Source organism: Dinoponera quadriceps, unplaced genomic scaffold, assembly GCF_001313825.1.
Source record: "Dinoponera quadriceps isolate SergipeBrazil2010 unplaced genomic scaffold, ASM131382v1 scaffold3, whole genome shotgun sequence".
Classification (NCBI taxonomy): domain Eukaryota; kingdom Metazoa; phylum Arthropoda; class Insecta; order Hymenoptera; family Formicidae; genus Dinoponera; species Dinoponera quadriceps.
In genome coordinates, this window is record NW_014554293.1 from 1,197,956 (window position 1) to 1,217,833 (window position 19,878).

Consider the following 19,878-nt stretch of genomic DNA (forward strand, 5'->3'; position numbering starts at 1 on the left):
CTTTTTTCGCGAGACGAATTCCCGCACGATTTTACCATGTCCCGACGAATCCCCCCTCTCCACTTGCTGGCGCAGACACGATCGATTCGTATTTTTATTAATATCGCGACTGTGTGACGGGCGCGAACGATTCCAGAAAGATAAAAGTTATAATGTATTCGCGTTACATTCGACGTAGCTGGACGCGAAATCGTATAAATTACCGGGGGGAGAGAGCGCAAAACGAGTATTTTCATAACGCGTCGTTTCGCGCACGCAGCTGTTTCGCGAAAGACGAAAAAAGCGGCCGCCACCGACCTTTCCCGGCATTTGAATATTGAAACTCGCCGAGCGGTTGCGCTCCCGCCGTGTGCGAGAGGAGTGAGAGAGAGGGAGAGGAAGTAGAGTGGAGTAAAGTGGAGAGAGGGTGACTCAAATTCGGCAGAAAAACTGAAATAATCCGAGCAAATGATTGCACGGGCGGAATTTGCGTAAAAAATTCCGCGCATTCTTCGCGGACGATACATTTTTGCGTTCGTGCGCGGATAATGAGAATGTAATTAATCCAAAATAATATCCATCATCTGCCGATATATCATCCCCGCGCCGGGGATGCGGAGTATTTCCGATAACATTCTTCGCGATGGATTCGATCGAATAATATTCGCAGTGATATATACATACGTACATACACACACACACACACACACACACACATGTATATACATGCATATATATATATTTTTTTTTCCCCGCGCGAATGGGAGGATTATCCTTTTCGCGTTACATCGGGAGCGAGCACAAGCTGAACATCCGCTACTCTGTGCAATACGTCAGAATTTCAATTTAACGCGCAGAAGACCAAAGCGGAACAATCATTCGCGGAATGCTCTGTGAGAATATTGCGATCTTCGCCTCCCCGCGGCACGGTGCACGTCTGTGCCTTTAATCCTTTAGCTGATCGAGCCACACGGATCCGGTCGGAACACTTACACGTTACCAGGCCGCTTAATTACGTTCGAACATCCGCGAAATCCAAATATTACATCGGTTTCGTATGGAACCTCGCCGACCGATCCGATCGCTTTTTTCTTCGGAACGGATACACCGGTAAAATATTATAGTTACTTTCGGAGCTAATTACATTTTATATGTTAGTAATAATATGTAAAGTTATCACCATTGACATTACAGCAACATTTATTTGGAAAAATGATTCTCCGAAATATTTTGAAAGTTGAAATCTAAAAGTGGATATGGTTGAAAATAACTATTTTTTTAATTTTCTATCACTGTATATATGGAAAGAATTTGATAGCGGAAATGCTAATTATTTCGATCGGCGAATCCGAGGCCGATAACCTTCACTTTGACATATATTTACTGAAAAAGGATTTGGTAACAATTATTGATAACTAAATTCGTAAGTTATTTGGTAACTAGATAATTTAGTTACAGTTACAAAATGATTTAGTTAAAAGTATTTAACTAAACGTTTGGTAATTGTTACTAAATCCTTTTGTCAATGTTGTCAAGAACGTCGCCTTGAGTAACTTTCCTAGTATTCTTATTGATATGCAGCTAAGATTTAAAAGAATTCTTCAGAAAATGGCTTGACGAACCGATTACTTATTAATTACTTATTATTAAAAAGTTACTAACAAAAATATTTGAAAAAATATGATAGTCAACGTCAATTGTTGGAGGACATGATTTGCTAATACGAGTATATATGTGGAAAATGAATAATAATAATAATAATGTTTACTTACACATATGGAAGTGATACAGAATTTTATAACCAAGGAACACATAGACATTCTGTCTTTATTAAGAAGTAAAGAAGTAAAGAATCTACTATCAAAACTTTTGCTTCACGTCCATCAGCAACACGAGCCAACTACAGTCTAATTCTGCACTAACATGAAATATAGTAAAACAGAGAAGAACTCACACGAAAGGGAGCTATAATATTCTCTTAGTGCAACGCCCGCATTTTTTCTTTCGACAATCGTCCTTCGCTCTCGTTTCTCCCCAGAAATCGCCAAACCATTCGCGTCTTCCGACCGAAGCGTCGACATTTCTTCCCTCCAGAGCGAAACCTAAGGCATATCTGCCGATCTGAGCTCGGAAGCTCGAAACGAACGGAACCCGGCCGAACGTCGGTGTAACCGGAGGATGAATCAGAGACTCGGGGGAAAGACGCTGAGACTTACGAAAAAGGTGCTGCCCTTGCGGAAAGCCAGTGCCCTGATCGTCCTTCCGGAATGCGCGGAGAACGCCGTCATCGCGAGCAGAACGAGGCAGACACTGTTCCGAAACAGCGGACGCATAATCAGCGACATCTCGTTACGTCGAACCAGCGGGGCAGGAGGGGGGTTCTTGGGACCAAGTTACAGTGAGAGATCCGTTTCGCGAGTTGTGCCGGAGTTTCCTCCGAGACGTGACACACACTTCACGCCGGAATCCACTACGGACGCCAGCGCGATCGCTCGTGCCGGCGGGGCCGAATCCGCGAGCTTCCCCTTCCTCTCTCTCTCTCTCTCTCTCGCCGGTGTTTTCGAGTTCCTCGCTCGTCGTTTCGCTCGCCGATTATCAGGGGCGCGGGCGGCCAGGTTGACGTTAATTCCGCAACGCGGAGGTACAACCGGTCGGGCTTAATTTCGACCGGTGTGTAACTGCGGAAGTTACAGTCGCTTACCGAACGATGCGACGTCGTCGATTATCCCGGAGTTCCCCGCGGAGCACCGATCGTTTAACGATAAATATCGTTGTAAATAGCGCAATTAACTGGCCGTGCGCGCCGCATGCACGCCTCGCGTAAATGACGGATTAATTGTCGGGAATAAATGTCGTTCGAATTCAGCTCGTTACGCATTTTGTCCCCTTCCGTCTCCCTCGCTCTTTCCCCCTTCAAATGTCCCGTACAATGTAAAATATCGCAAGTGGCGGTGGATCGATCTAGGGTAATTGAACGAGACCCTGGACTCTGGTCAGAATATAAAGCGATCGCTCGATGAAAATTAAGCGTACACAATTTTTCCCGCCTTCGTTAGATACGTTTTATTTGCAGGAGTTCTTGGAGGGAATGTCTTAGGATGTTTGGGATAGCTGATCGGTATAAAATAATTTTCTCAAGGATCTTCTTAAGTTTAAATATTATATTAATAGCAACACGATCTATACATACGATGTACAATTGGGAAAAGATTAAGATTGAGATTAGATTATATTCTGCATATACCGTATCACATTAAAAAATTGTAATCATATGAGTATACTTTTTTTTTTTCATGACAAATCAAAGTAAGAAAATTTTGAAAAAAATCGATGCTTCACCTTTCATGCGCCGCCATTTGGTTATATTTCATGCTTTATCAATTATTGGAGTATTAATTGTAAAGATAACACCTTATTTTGATTACAATTCATTTTGCGATTTTTGTTTTAGATGAACCAGATGAGTCCAGTTGTGGCAGCCAATGAAGAGATATTTCTTGACATGTCATTATCCTATTCAATAACTATTTTATTATATATTAATTTTAAGGGCAAACATTTAGTTCAAATTTTCAATTTAGTTCAACAATGTTTTTTAAGCATATAGAAATTTGCAGGTAAAAGCATACTTTTGTCTTATATAATTTTCAACGTTTCGTAGGTTTCATAGGAAAAAAGTTCCGATAACTTGTCTATTTTTTTCTCTTCGACCTGTTTTGAGCGAATAGATAGAAGATTCAAAGATAGAATAGTTAAGTAACCTTAAAGATCTATTTTAAAGATCTAGAATCGTATAGAAAAATCGACGTTGCCACGATCATCATTCCGCTTTCACTAACAGCACATATATTTACACATTTATGCATAACGCGGTTAGTTGTCCGGGCTAAAATATTACACTTTAAAACGTGTGTTATTTTATATTGGTTTTTGGACATCACGTAAAGTTGATTTATATTCTCTTGCAATAGTGTCAAAGCTGTGTGTCATTTATCACATTTGCAAACATTTTCACAAGTTGTCGGATTTGCTCGTATATAGAGTGGGCCGAAAGTCTCGATACACCTCGTACAATCGAACACCTCGTAACCAAAGCAATTTTGAAACGGATATTAAGTGTATTAAAAAGTTATAGGATTTAAAAAGATCTAAAAAGATTAAACTGATAAGATTAGTGAATAGATCTTTTTAAAGCCTACAATTTTTATCAAAGACATTTTTTCAAAACTGCAGTCGAATATCTCGTAAACGAGATATTTTGCCCACCCTGTATATCGTTCGTGTATATTTCTCGTACATTAACCATGATTTTTTTCACAAAATTGTTAGGGGCTACTTTTATTTATTTATCACCTAATAATATTAACTGTATAATTACCTTAATATCAGCTAAACACTCAACTACCCCTAACTAATTCTAATAAACGCTTTCAGCTGTCTATCTATCTCATTGCTTCTGCTTGAATCCATTTTCCGTGGTTATTACAGACCCGACGGATTATTTCAAGTACATCACTTTGTGATTCGCGGCGCAGCCTGCCAATCGATTCGATAGAATCGCGCCTACGTAAGCAGCCGGAGTCGTCGTCGACGAAAATAGCGTTCTCAAATCCGTCTTGAATCGCTCCCGCTTCGACTATCCTCTTTATCAGCTTCCACCGTTTCGTGCCAATTAGTGGAAGTGCGGTTAACGTTAAATCCGCGAGATACACCGCTTGCTTAATTTAACTCGGGCGTAACTAAACGCGACAGTTTTCCTGTGCGGGTTTTCCCGCAGTCGAATCGATCGCGCCCCGCTCGTCGGATCTTTCCCTTTTGTTCGTGCCTCAGTTCCATTCGATTCAGCAGCTTCGTCTTCGGCCGTTTACCAGCTCAGTAATATGCGATCGATCGTCGCTTTCTGTTTATCGCAAATCGGTCGGGAAATGATGGACTTAAGATTAAGCTGCTCCATTATTCTTTCGAGCGAGGCGATCGACAAGATTAACTTCCGCTCCGCCCGACGCTTTAATTCTTTACAATATCACGCTTGAGATCTGATCCAGAATCCCTTGACCCGGCAAGCACGATCGGTAGATCCGTGAACAGTTGCCGTTACTTCGCCCGAATTCGAGCGCCTCTAGATACTCGGGATCTAAAGATGAATTCGGTGCTTCTTGAGGTCTGAAATTAGAAGCAAAGATTACACCTCGAGGCGGGTAATATTTAAGATTACGACGTAATCGAAAGGAAGAGAGAGATAGATTTGTTTCCATAACATGCGATTCTTTCGGATTCTCAAATATATCGATCGAAGAAATATATCTAAAAAATAAAATAAAAGATATTTATTTAGTAGGGGTTAATCTCTCTCCCAATTCTTTTATTTAAATAGAATAACCAATTGCTTTTATGAAATATTAAGATTCTAAGGAAATGTGTATTTTTCTATTCAATAAAAATTCTTCGATGTAAAAATATGTTTATTAGTATAATATATTTGTTAGTAATAAATATTCTCTCCTTTTAAATATCGTTTTCTCTCAGCGCGTAAAATAATATAAAAATTGTGTAAGGCATTGTATTTGAGGTAAAAAAATAAACAGAATAATATAGAAATTAATTTTTTGATAATAATGAGCGCATAAATATCGTTATTATACATATTGGACGCTTCAGAATATTTCTCGGATCCAGAAAGCGGAAACTGCTTCAATAAAAATCAAAATTAGAGAGGAAAGCATTTCTTTTCATTCCTCGTCAATCTAAAAGCTTCTTATATAATGGGCGTTGAACGAAAGACAGAATGGAAGCTTCGATAATTTCTCCTTGTAAGGAATCTCAAAGATAGGCTGCTATAACTGAGAAGGATTTTTTGTAAGTTTCGATTTTGTAAGATACGTTGACACTGTTAATTTAAGATTGGAAACACGTGTAATCCTAACGGAAGAAAAACCCGTAAAGATAAGATGACGATTGATCTCTCTCAAGACGGTAGAGAAAGAGGGGAAAAAATGTGACTTATCCTACGTGAGAAAAAGATGCAATAATTCCCCCACGAGTCCTTCATCCTCCAAAGGCGCCAATGCTGCTTCGCAAATAGTCTTCTTCATGCATTCCCGTCCGTCCATTCCTTTTCTATGAATAACAAAATAACAGAGGAGAAAGAATTTCTTTTTTATTTCAACACTTTGAGTGCGCAAAGCACTTCAGAGCTAAACGATCACTGAGGATCACTGAGGATGGAATATTTTAGGTTATCGTAGAATACAAGTTAGTCGGTGAGAGGAAAAACAAATAAATCGAAACCAACAAAATCTAGTTTGCTTATACCGCTAAAATATGAAAAAAAAATATATGAATATAATTGCCCGTCGCAGCAGTTGATAATTGTTACTCTGATCGAGAATACAAATCCGAAGAATCGTCACGCATATGCGCGGTAAAAAATCGTTGTGTTAAAAGCAGCCTACTGAATTTTTGTGTTATTTTGGCATGGACAGTATGTTAAAAGCATGGCGGTAACTATCCGCGAACTGTCCGGATTATCTCTGAGACACTCGCGTCTCTCGTGAAATTTAGTTTGTAGACGCGTACGTCTACATGCGAATAATGCGGCGAGGTCTTGTCTCGTTGTCATCGCGAGTATCGTTTTCGCCGGTGGTGCACGAACGACCGGTATAGAGAGCGACGGCGGTTCCTACCTCTCAAACTCCTCCTCTAAAAGCCCGTAGACAGTCATCCTTTCGTCCTGGCTAATACTGTCGCGACGTCGCCGTGACGACGAGGCATTCTCGAAGAACTCCGTGAAGAGCGTAGCGTTCGGCGGCAGGGCGTATTGGAATTGAAAGTTTTGCCCGTAAACCAGAATCCTGCCCGAGAGTTCTACCGGCACCGCAAATCCCACGACGAGCTTATCGCAAATTCACAGCAAATGAATGCGAGGATATATCTCAGTCGGATTCCAAGATTCCGCGGAGAATAATCGAGTGTAGCGCGCGACGTTCGCGAATCGATTTGCGTTTGAGCCCCCGTCATAGAGTCCGGCTAATCTCGAATTGACGCCGATTAACGACTTGCGTTGGAACCACGTCTCCCAGTCGTTTCTACTGTTTGCGAGCCAGAATCGTCCAGCGAATTGGGAAAAAAAATCTCCAAAAGATAAGAAACGTTTATTACTTACGGGTGTCAAACGTGTTCACTTTAAACTAGATGATTTTATTTATAAATGTGATAAGCAATTGCTTTCATAGAAAAAAGCTCGTTGTTGGCCGATCGTCCACTGAATCAGTTGTTAATTTAGCCAATACATATTAAATATGACAAAACGGATGGTGCTGTTTATTCCAAAGTCAATAACCTACCCACTCCTACCACCGTCGAGAGTATTTCAAAATTGTCGAGTAAATCGAAATTGAACTCACATTATATGTTTGTTTCATGAAAGTCTTAAAAAAGCAGAAGCGAGTTCTATACTGGCCGGCAACTATAATTTTTCATTTTGCAACCAGTTCCTTCCGTCCAGTTGACTTACTCATATATAGCAACTAGGAGAAGTGAGCTTTATATCACTAGTAGTTAGTAGTGACGTTAGACGCAAATTTACTACCTTGCGGCTAGCCAGTCACGAGGTTCAATTTCTACTCGGGCTATCCATTACGCGCGTTCAGCGGCGAAGCTATGCCGTCGAACTCAGCCGTGGCGAAAGGGTTGAGCAGCGGAAGGCGTTTTTATTATTTCAAGGACGTAGGGAAGTCGCGACGAGCGAGCAGTTTGCTCGCTTATCCGGGAAAATATAGACCGGAGATGCCAAGGAGTGATGCCACGCGGTTGCCTCGGGAACGGCCGAGACGAAGGACGAGGAACGGGGACGCGCGATCGCGGCGGCGGAGGAAACTGATGTTGAGTAATGTCGCCGTTGATGCGATCTCGGATGCGTGTAGACATAAAAATTCATATCTGGCGGTATCTGGTCGTAAAGAAAAGAATCGGCCGGGGCGAGAGAGAAAAAAATAAAGAGAGAGAGAGAGAGAGAGGGAGAAAGGGGGAGGGGGGAGAGAGAGAGAGTGTATAGAAAAGCCTGAGGAGAGTAGAACTCGCGAATTCATTTCGGAGATTACACGCGGCGTCGTAAATCACCCGTGAAATGGCGGAAGAAGCGCGAATCCGACCGAGCATGGCGCGCAGCAAAGAAAAGGATAGAGCGCGCAAAGTATCAATAATGATATCGACGGCTATTGAGTGCGAAAATGCGCGTCCGATCAAGCGATGGCCGCGAAGCGCGCGAGCTTGCACTAACGTTTGAGGAAAGATTGATGAGTGATGGTTGGAGATGCGAGAGATGAGACAACTACCCCGTTTTAGGGGTTGTTCGTTTAGAGAGAGAGAGAGAGAGAAAGAGAGCGATACGGGCTCCAGGACGCAGTCCCCCAAAGCGCGGTGGCAAAGAGAAAGGTGTACAAGAGAAGTTGAGTAACATTTGCATCGTTACTCGCAACGTGTGGTGAATAAAATTAATAATCGAGATACGTAATAAAAATAAAAGTGGAAATGCAATTAGGCAGTGTTATTTGAGAATGAACGAGCGAATGCAAAAGTGAGACGTGTAAAAATAAGATGTAATCGAAATACGTCATAAAAATAAAAATGAAAATTAGGGAATGCTGTTTTAGAAAAATGGGGAGTGATATTTATTACGCGGCCTGAAACGAAGTCCCCTAAAATGCAATGAATCAGACAAAAATATGCCCAAGAGAAGTTAAGTAAAATTTATATACATCGTTATCCAATGTGCGATAAGCGAAAATGATAATGAAATGTCATAACAGAAATAAAAATGAAAGTGCAATTAGGGAATGTAATATTTATACCGTTATAATGTAATAAATAAAAATGACAATTAAATTATAGAACAGAAATAGAAATGGAAATACAATTCGAGGATAGTCTCTTCGAGCGAGCAGTCGATCACGAGTCGAAGGCGTCGCCGAAGGTCTCCTCAGAGCTAAAGCGAAGCCACAGAGTGCGAATCGACGCTGCACGTTGCGTCTCTCTTTGATCTTGTCCGCAATTTGGGAAAATAAATTTACGCATCCAACACGAGGGGGAATTAAACGACCGACGCGCGGTTGCTCTCGCGGAGTGCGAGATTCATACGCGCGCCGGAACGCCGTCTCCGGCCCCGAGGAATCGCGTGTAAGAATCGAGCTAAAAATTCATCACGAAGAGTACGCGCAAGCTCGTAAAACATCCGCGGGATGAAAGCTCGCAAAACCTGGCCCCGGGAAAATGGAAGCGCGCTGGCCGCGGCCAAAGGAAGGAAAGAAGGAAGATGACGTCGGGGGTGACGAAAGAGATTGCTTCCTTCTCGTGTCTGCGGTGTCCAGAGAAATTCGCACAACGAAGGAGCAATAAGGACAAACGTGGCGAGCTTTCATACGCCGAAATGCAGGCTAACACCGATAGCAGTGAACACGACGACCAATTAGGCGACGGACGTAGGTGCCCCGCGATCGTCTCGCTGCTTTCGACAAGAGCTCGCGCGAATTAATTCGTAACCACTCGCCTTGATTCAAGTATAAGGAGATTAATCTTCGCCTTGAAAATGGATTATCGAGCCAACCGGGAGCGAAATACGCGCGCGCGCTGCCGCTAAAACACAGAGTGAGACGCCTTAAGCGTGACAGGTGAATATCTTCAAAAATATTAACAAAAAATGTTGTCAGGAAAAGATAATGTAGTTTAAAAACTACCATTTGGATATATTTCTCTGAGCGACCCTATGTGTGTGTGTGTGTGTGTGTGTGTTTGTGTGAGTGCAAGGAAAAAAAATAGTCTTAAATACAGATATTCTCATATTTAAGCAAGAATATCATATTTTTCGAAGATTTCTAGTCTTGAATTGAGCGTAAATAATACTTGCATCAGTAGAAATCCGATCAAATCGAGACTAAGTGCACGTTATTGTGTAAGTATACTGTGGACCTTAAAGGGTTTAATATATAATACAATTATTTTTAACACATAATATACAATAAATAAAAATTTTTTAATGCATAGTGAAATATGCAAGATAAATTCTTTCTTTCGAATTTTGTATCATCGATATTTTGGAAGATATATTCACTCTACGAGCGCTTCCCCTTGTATATCTGAGAAATCTGAGCCGCGACAATGGAAGAAATGCAGCGGAGTTGAGAAAAGGATATACAGGATGAAATTAAACGGAAGTATCCTTCCGCAGCCTTCCGTCACGCGAGCCGGAAACGGAAAGAGTGACGCGTGGGGATTCCTGCGTAGCGGGAATCCTCTTCGCTATGATCTCCTTCACTATTCACGACCAATGTTTCCCGTCTCCGTGTTGCGTTATAAACATGCATATCGATTTTTATTAATCAGCCATGCAAATCGTGGAGTCCGCAGGGAGCCGCAGGCCGCCGCAGGAAGGGGGATACATAAATTCCTAATTCGGAAAGTTTACCTTAAAACACACACGGAGTCGAAGTAAACATTACGAATCTCAAGCTCGACTCGCCCTTTTATGAAAATAAATCAAAACCGCCACGATCGCCACGAATACTGAGAAAATGCACTTCGACGGCGCGGATTTACCAAACGTCGATCCTGCCTCCGCCCGTCGGGCTATTTCGATCGCGGTTTTGTCTGGAGGAAGGTCCCTCTTATCCTTATTTTCGCGAGCTAACCTGCGGATGACGGAGAAGCCGTACATACAACTGCCTGGCGACACGCCAAGCCTGTCTTTCCTCGTATGCATTAGTTTTTATGACGCGCGCCGCCTCTACTTTGCTTAGACGCCTCGCGCCTTTTATGCAAGAACTAATAAACATTTGCCAGAACGCGCTGCCAATCTCGAGATCGATAACTGGCTCACGCACGGGTAAGCCGCTGACTTCTCAAGAAAAGTAATCCTTTCTTACCCCAATGTTTAACGTTTCTCTTTCGGCCTGCTATTTTCTCTCTCTTTCTCTCACGCGCGGAGAATTTCACAAAATCGCCGTAGGATTTTGTAAACGAAGAATATATCGACGTCCTATCTTAAGGGCTATTTAACAATTATGTCAAACTAAGATGGGGGGAAGGATATATCTGCTTGCCTGCCCGGTCTGTGATGGTAGAGAGGGGGGATAAAGTGCAACGTCACAGATGACGTAACTAATAAATCTGAACGCGCGTGGTTATCCATTTTGCGTGCATTCGTGACACGTTTGATTTATATTTGGTGGACATTTTTAAGTTTCTCGATATGGTTTTTGATACGGTCCCAATAATCAAAATATTAATTTTGAAATATTCATTCTACTTTAAACACAATTTCGATTAATCGAAATTATAAAATAACTTAATTAATTTGATATCACATGCCTAAAAATTATTTGTATTTTAGAAAAAGATAATAGCGCGCAATCTAATAATTATTACCTATAATATAGTTATAAACTATTGTTTTTATTCTATATGTCGGCGGGGGAAGGAGGTAATTCTATACGTCTCGTAATATTAAAAAAGGGCAAAAGTTTGTGACGAAATTAGGACGAAAGGGAAGGCGGAGAGGAAAAATATTTAAATTTAGCGTGACATAATTATGGAACAGCCCCTTAATTTATTATTCTTTCATTTCGGGTGTGCCGTTTGTATTTTAGAAATTGAAGTCTACTAGTAACACGTTGACTGTGTATGTGTGCGTGTCACGGTGACATTAGGAAACTTTTAATATCAGCTTATTACGTTGATATGCTCATTTTAATTGTGTTTATTGTCCAACAAAGCGCACCATAAAAACGTATTCCTGCAAAAAAACCTATACAAGTTAATTCGCATGGAACAGAGAATTCTTTTCGCGCGTCACCAGCGAGATAACTTGCATTTAGCAGTCAATATGTCGAAAAATTTGCCAAGCTCCCTATCGAGATAAATTCTGACGGCCTATATTGCACCACTAGAAAAAAAACATGGTAAAAATCGGAGAGAATTTACATACGAAGAAAAGCTCCCGATAAACACCAACTATCAGTAACGCAACGTCAATGTTACAATTGCCCGCTCAACAATGTAACTGTTACATGACACACGCGTTATATCGCATTTACATTGAGTGGGAAATTATAACATTGGTGTTATGTTACTGTTAGTTAGTGTTTACTAGATTCCCGTTGCAATGCGATGCGACCGACTCGCGGCGATTAGCGGGAGCGACGGGAAGTTCGGGATCGAAAACACGGCGAATCTATGCGGAATGTCGAAGGTAACGACGAGAGAAGATTCCGGAGCGGTATTTCCTCGAGGTCGCTCTTTTTTGTCACCTCCTCCCTCTCTCTCTCTTCTCCTGAAGTCTCTGTAAATGATTTTCACTTTGTTTCTCCGGGAGAAACTTCTCCGCGAATTTACACGTGCAGTGACCCGTACGTGCCGAATCCGTTTTCCCCTCTGGTTGCCACCGTTTTAAGGCAAACATTCAAATATTTACAATTCCCGCGCCACTCTTTGGATTAAAGAGTCTCTCTAGCTTTCGTGAGAGGGCAATCGACTATGTCGCGTTATAACACGAACAATCGATGTCAATTTGCCCCGTCTGCTGCTGCTGCCTGGCACACCCGGCGTGCCGCACCCTCGGCACTCTTTCACGCTTGCCGCTTTGACCCGGATACATCGAATTTGTCTCCCGCGAAAAGTCGTTTGCGTCTTAGCTCGTGCACTTTCGAGAGCGAGCTCGCGAGCGCGCGGAATTTTTCCATTTTGCCTTTTCGGCAAAGCAATGTGGAAAAGGGCAGGCCGAATGCGAACGCTCGTTCGTATCGTTGAATTCTCGTCGCGATTGCCGCGCCGAACGACCCCCGTTCTGCGCTCACAGCTGCATTTGCGGCGTACCGTCGATTAATTATGAACACCGGGAGAATGTTTGCAGATTTTTCCTCTCGTTTAAATTTCTTCTCGATTTTATCGTGTTTGCCAGCGGTGCAGCGATAGATCGTTAATAGAGCTTATCTCGTTAAGGAATCCAAGTAATTTTTTTAATAGTAGATCAGTTCCTGTAAATGTAAATAGCATAAATGTGAAACAAAGGGATAATAAGCTAAGAGAGAGAGAATGTCGATATGTTCCGTGGTTAAGTTGTTAATATAAGGGAGATTTTATAGTAAAATTATATATACGCAATGAATATAAAATATATAAAAAATCTGCGAAATAATGTTTATTATAAAATATCCTCCCCGTTTATAGCGATGATTGGATGTTAACACATTCGCTTCGCGGGGATGATCTCCCTGCTTTGAAAGACGAGACGTCTCGTTCGTCGAAACGACTGTCTCAAGACCGGGAAGAGTAACAATCGCGAAAGCGATAATGTTACTTATACAAGCGGGGAATAAACGTCGCCTCTAATTCCTGCGATGAAGGATCGCGCGAACTCAAAGAGGGGGAAGGAGGGAAGAAGCCGATATTCGCCTCCCTTCTCCCGTTCCTCTCTCGAACACTCAGGCGTTTATTTACACTCCAGCCAGATATCCCGTGAAGTTTTCCTTTAATTTCCCCCTAAGTTTTCTTGCCTTCCAAAGGGGATACTAATAACCGGGAATTTCGTCGAGGCAGGCAAAAACCAAGACAAACAACCTATCACGACATCGGAGAACCGTCCATCCGCCGTTCTCGCGAGAGACGCGGGGTAAGAGTTTTCCCGATTTAATTAAAGAATTTGAGGGTGGCACGGTGAATAAAGCCGCGGTTAATTATCAATCGCATGTCGACTGCGAGCACCGGCCGAATACGGCCCCACCGGTTGAATTTTCATCCTCTTGCCTTTTCCTTTCTCTGTTTCCCCGCGTTGTCGAAGACGTTAACAACGCTATTTTAACCGCCGCCGTAAAACTGTACCGCGAGAGAGAGAGAGAGAAAGAGAGGGAAAGGGTTCGACGTCTTCTTTGCGAATCGGGCCAGATCGAGATTCAGTGAGATCTCGAGACTCACCACAGTTGGTCCATGAAACCGTTTTCTTAAGAACCTATTTAAATTTTAACTGCGTATTGATGGAAATATTATCTGCACGACTGTAAAGTTGAGAAACGATTGACCGTTCGGAAGCTGAGAGGTTCGCAACTCAAGTTGACGCTTTTTATACGTATGAGGTGAATTTCTTATTTATAATTTCTACTTGTAATTTCTTTTAAATCGTATTTAGAATTGTAACGGGAAATTACCGCGACATTAAGGCCTAGATATATCTATATAGATATTGTATAAAAATTTTAGACTTATCGGTCGTTTCGTTTTGAAAATATAGTTATAGAAAATTTATAGTTTATAGTAATATCTGCGGCATATGTACACATTTTTAAACATTTATGTTACACTTTCTACTCTGTGTGCACCTTTATTAGGTCAACTGTGTAAATAAAGTATTGATAAAAAATAAAACTAAATAACATCCCCACGTTTGTTTAATATTGTGTACATATTTCTCTTAATTTCGCGTTTAAAATCAATCTTCGTTACTTAGGTAGTTAATTAAAGTTATAGGAAAGTATTTTTTTTTCAATAAATAATAAAGAGTTCCTATAATATCGTTATTCTACGGACCATCTTAATTGCTTCGAGGTACCTTGAACGTTCCTCCGAACGGATAAACGATCGGCGGCGGAAGTAATCCCTGTCTTTTCACTCTGGAAGCGTGACTTCCATCACCCCGGCAATATAACACGAGGAAAATTAGCATAAGCAGCTCGCCCGTCATCGTTGGAATCTAACGTGGAAACAAGTAATATAATAAAATATATATAAGTAATATAAATAATAAACAGATTTTTTCACTATTGCAATTTGTGTGAGATCTCATTTTAATGCCGATTCGAGTCTTTTAGTGGCAAATCATTCGATTTCTATTACTTTATAATTATGATTATTTATTTATTGACAATTTCTTGAATCCTTACCTCTTTCTATCTTGTTCGGACAGCTTTCCTTCAGCCCACATACAATAATGAAGAATACCGATTTATTGAGAAAATAAGAGTCAGAGAGGTACTCAAAAATTAAATTCTCTCTTCGTCACGTGTCTACTTCACGTTCTCCACACGATATGAATGATCTATATGAATGCTCGGTCTAGGCGTATATGTTGTTGTACCGAGGACACATTGATGGACTCGCGAGTCCGCCTGACTTTAACCGTCCGTTTCTACTTACGCCTTTTTAGAACCTCCGACGCGCGTTTCGTCAGCCTTGTGGAAATTAACGCAGATTCGCAAAGCTCGAGATCGCTTGCTCAGCGTGTTGACACCCGATGAATTATGACCGAACGCGCTCGAGTAATTTTGCACGTGCGCGAAAAAAAGGACGGATGGCAGGATGGAGAGGTGGACGGGCGGATAGATTGACGGTCCCGACCAGAAGAGAATCCGAGGATGCTTTCGGAACGAATGCGAAACGAGTCGCCGATAATTCGCGAGATTAAACAGCGAAACCGGAAGCTTTTGTTAGAATTACTCACGACTGGGTAGATCCATTTTTTTTTTTATTAAACTTCGAGTCAACGACCTATCAAATTAACTCAGTTACGTTAAAAGTTACATAAACAAGAATTAACTCAATTATAAGTTAAGGTAGAATTAAATTAACTCAAATTAAATTGTAACTAACGTTGTCGACTAAAATTGAATTCAAATTAAACTCAACTCGTTAAAGTGGAAAGTTGATTGTACATTCAGAGAGACGGGTAAAAACTCTATTCTATCCGACAATATTTTTCATTTTTCTTATTCTACATTGTAAATAGCTCGTCAATGATTTTAATTTTGATGAATTGCTTTAACTCGTACACGGAAAAAAATTAACAAGTTCGAGTTATCGCGTTTTAACACTGGAACCGCAATGAGTAATTTCTTTTTTGCAATTATTCGCGAACTTTTTTTAATTCCATGATATCGTTTAATTGTTTTATGATAAAGGAGGCCTCCCAGTGGCGTGAAAATCCAATGAAATGGGAAAGAAGAATCTACAAGTGGATGAAAAATAACTCAGCCGCGGTTCTAGTGTTAAAATAATTAAGTTTAAGTCGGGAGTTGACTGATTAAAAATTAACTAAGTTAAAAGTCGTTAACTCTGTAACTTTTTAACTTAACCTTTAACTGATTAACTAGTTACCATGCAACCCTGGGACCAACTTCAGAAATCGGCCCCTTGAGATATATTTTGTAAACGCGACGGGGGGTGAAAAATCGTCACGCGACTGCGCGAAGTATTTCGCAATATGCCGGACATTTAATTACGCTATCGCTCCCCGCGCTCTTAACAATCACTCCCGATTCGAAATACAAAATACATTAGTTCGAGAGCGCGCTGGATATTATATTTCATTGTTAAGCTAGAATTGCGGCGTGAATAAATCCTGCACTTGAATTCTATTTTATCAGCTCGCGCTGGATTTGGCTCCGTTACTTTCCTCGCGTGCGCCCAAACGGCGACGTGAAACGCAGCGTCGAGCCGCGTCGCGTAATGCCCGGACTCGATTAATCATTGTTACACCGATTGTTATTATTATTATTTTCAGATCTCGCGCCCCGAGATCGCGCCTCTGTGCCGGCCGGATCTCCGCGTCGTAATGAACGAAAATCGCAATTTGAAAGGCAACGCGAAACGTGGAATGCTTTTCGCGGAATGTAACACGCGAGGTTAAAGTTAACGAGAAGTTTCGCACGTCCGAACAATGCGCGGAAAGTAACGGCGACGGATACCGTCGCGAGAGATAGATGGCTATCTACTGTTCTTCAGCCCCACGCTTCAAATGTTTGTCAGTTCTGCCTTTGTAATCACTGTTTGCGGAAAGTTGTCACCACCTCTCCTCCTGCCCCTCTCCCACCCTCTCTCTTCCTCTTTCCCTGTTTCTCCTTCCAGGTGAGTATGCTCGAATTCCGGTTAAGAGGCGGCGCACGGAACAAGTTTTGGAACGAGAAGATTACACGTTCGAGCTTTAAAGCCCCGAGAAACGCAGAGGGCTAAAGGGTAGGGAGGGTGGAGGGGGGGGGGAGAGGCAGGGGAGATAATGCAGCGTAGGAAGAAAGAGAAAAGCCCGACGAGGAGAGAGAAAGGGACCGCTAATCTCTGTCGAAAGAAGGGGGCGGTGGAGGGGAGCAGGGCGAATCTACACGAATTTACGATGACTCGGCGAATTGCCGGTCGATCGATCGATCGTTGACGCGCGGCCGATCGCGACGTATCGCGCGAAATAGCCGCGCGAATAATCGCTCCCGCCGAGTGATACTTCACACTCGGGCGCGCCTTCCGCCGCGGTGTGCAAGAACGGTCGCGCGGAGACCGGGGAAAATTGCAAAGAAAAACGGAAGGGAGATAAATGAAGATGGAAGCGGGGGACAATAAAGTGGTTGAGCAAAATTGGATAGTAAACGGGGAAAAAGTCTATTGTTTCCCAGCGGAGCAACACCGGCCAAGATGAATGTGCAATTTAAGAGGCACCCTTTCCCAGGAAATTGCACACATACCGCTATGCGCAAATAATTAATTGTTTAATTAATTATTTGCAGCCAATATGTGCATAATATAATATAATCAGGCCTATAATACATGTATATATGCACATATATGTGCACTCCACCGCGTGCAATTTGGTTTCAACGTAACGGCATCGTCGCACACGCGCGCAGACCGATGATCCCGCGGGTGTAATATGTTAAACTTCAACGGCGGAAACGCCGGAGATGCGGCAAAACGTTTCTCCGGGGCAAAACGCGCGCGGGATTAAACACCGCGCGGAAATATCGGGGAGACCGTCGGCGAGCAGTCCGGCGTCCGCTCTCGCCGCAATCCCCAGCCCGGGATGTAAGAAATCGAGCCTCGCCCGAAGGAGATAACCGAACGCGTCCGCTTTCCGTCCATCGGGCGGCCGTGTGCGAAAACACGTGACTTCGCGCGCTACATCATCGGCCGACGCGGGAAGCGGCGAAATGTAGATCGTCCTTTTCGCGAGCGGCCTCTGTGCCCGCGCAGGAACCTCCGAGAGACGGTGAAAGTTAGGAGACATGAGAAAGAGAGAGAGAGAGAGTGAAGGGGGAGGAAAGAGGGAAAGAGGGTGTGGTGGTTGCGGGAATCGAGATGGTTAGGACGGAAAGAGTAGCAGAGAGAGAGAGAAGCGCGCGAGGGTGGATACGGTATTTACGAATCCAGATAAAGAACCCGGCAGACATGTCGGAGAAAAGAGATCGGGCGTCGTATATCGCTTTCCCGTAAGGTATCTTACGGTGGGACCCGACAGCGAAATTTATTTAGTACCTGTTCCATTTCTCGTCTCGCGCTCACGACGGAACACGGCCACTCGATCGACGCTACCGATGAAATCAATGTTGGTGTGACGGATGTAGTTAAGGTTTTCTCACGTTCTCACGTCAGTTTTGGTAAAGAAGAAGAAGGAGAAGGAAAAGGAGAAGAGGGAGGAAGAGAAAGAGAGAGGGAGAGAAACGCAGGGTGTGGAAGTCTACAAACTATATAAAAAAAAAACCGGTAGACACTTCGGAGAAAAATGATTAGGACTACTGATTTCTTGAGCTGGAGTCGCGTTGCCCAGACGTTTTACTGTTCATGAGTTAGAATTGGCCGGCCTACTGAAAAGAAAATATTTTAAAAAATATTGATTTGGTACCAATAATATATTTATTTGAATAAGTTCTTTTATTTAAATAAGATAAACGACTGCCTTCATGGAAAGTTACACGTTTAATTCTATGTTGGCAATGGTAAATTTAGCGTCTTTCGTGGACAGTCGACATCGAGTCGTCGAGGGAAAAACATGTTTTTGTATTGTTTCGGATTGTATAAAAATCTGAAAAAATCCTCGTATGTTTGTGAAAGCTTTAATAACAAGTTTTTACAATTGTACAATCTTTTCAGGCTATAATGCTTGAGGATATGTACTTCAAAAGAAAGTAATGTAATGGTGTTGGCTCCAAAAAATTATTTAAATACCTAAAAATGAGGACTTTTTTATGAGAAAGAGAATAAAGTCTTATTCGAGAAAAAAATAAAATCGTACATATACATACACACACACACACACATTTTTATAGCAGATTGATTATTAAATTCAGTTTGTTTTTCTAAAAATTAGTGTACACATGAAAAACTCAGAAAATAAAAATATTAATTTAATACAGTCTACACAATAATGTATGCGATTCTCTTCACACACTAGCTTAGCACACAACACAGTAATATATTTTTATAATTTTAGTTTTTTATCAAGAAAATATGTAAAACATATAAAATCTATTTAAAAGGAAAAATTTTTGTATATTTATTTAAATCAGTAAAAATAACAATATAAAATACAGAAAAATCTATTTTAATAGCATTTAAAAAATAAAATTTTTCTCATATTCATTGAAGTTAACGTCGGAAGTATGTAAAACAAAAAAATCAATTATTAACTTGCGAAAAATACTTACCTGATCTACAAAGTGGATTGTTGAAGACCTAAACGCATGTTCTAACCGTTCTTATTCGAAGACGAGCAACTAAATATTAATATCTTTACATTCATATCCATTCACTACAAGTAAATTTTTTCACGATAAGTTATCGAATATCGCCATGTACTAATTATTTTAGAATTCACAATAAAAGAATTAATTGAGTTTTCTTAACGTCCTTCTTTGCCGATGGAGGGTTAAGAAATATATACATATATATATTTGTATAAGAAAATATATCATTAGTATTCACACACCGAATAAATATTTTTTATTTTTTTAATATTTTTCCTTTCAGCGTATGTCTCAGGCACATAACGTAATGTATGCTTTTGTTTTCTGTTAGCATTATAACTTAAGTAAACATAAATATCCCGCGCAGGCGTGAATTGAATACAATCAACGCAAGGGGTTAATCAAAACGCGGATC

General features: G+C 41.5%; 2 protein-coding genes across 3 annotated transcripts in view; both read right to left on the bottom strand.

Moving 5' to 3' along the window:
* The window catches only part of LOC106742314, a 9,275-nt gene extending 6,924 nt beyond the window's left edge, over positions 1-2,351 (bottom strand). Inside the window, exon 1 of one of the 2 annotated variants that reach the window (XR_001374258.1) lies at positions 2,196-2,272. Coding sequence is in view for 1 of the 2 variants with exons in the window: in XM_014615158.1 (XP_014470644.1) it covers positions 2,196-2,324 (129 nt within the window). In the remaining variant the exon portion in view is untranslated. Of the gene's footprint in view, positions 1-2,195 lie in introns of both variants that reach the window. The other variant, XM_014615158.1, reaches the window with a different exon arrangement.
* A 2,643-nt stretch (positions 2,352-4,994) lies between these two features.
* LOC106742188 lies at positions 4,995-14,704 on the bottom strand. Its single transcript, XM_014614904.1, has 4 exons — positions 14,573-14,704; positions 6,663-6,871; positions 5,989-6,096; positions 4,995-5,142 (listed from the first exon to the last, which is right to left on the bottom strand). The coding sequence occupies exons 1-4, from the start codon at positions 14,702-14,704 to the stop codon at positions 4,995-4,997; spliced, it is 597 nt and encodes a 198-aa protein (XP_014470390.1).
* Positions 14,705-19,878: the final 5,174 nt, after the last annotated feature.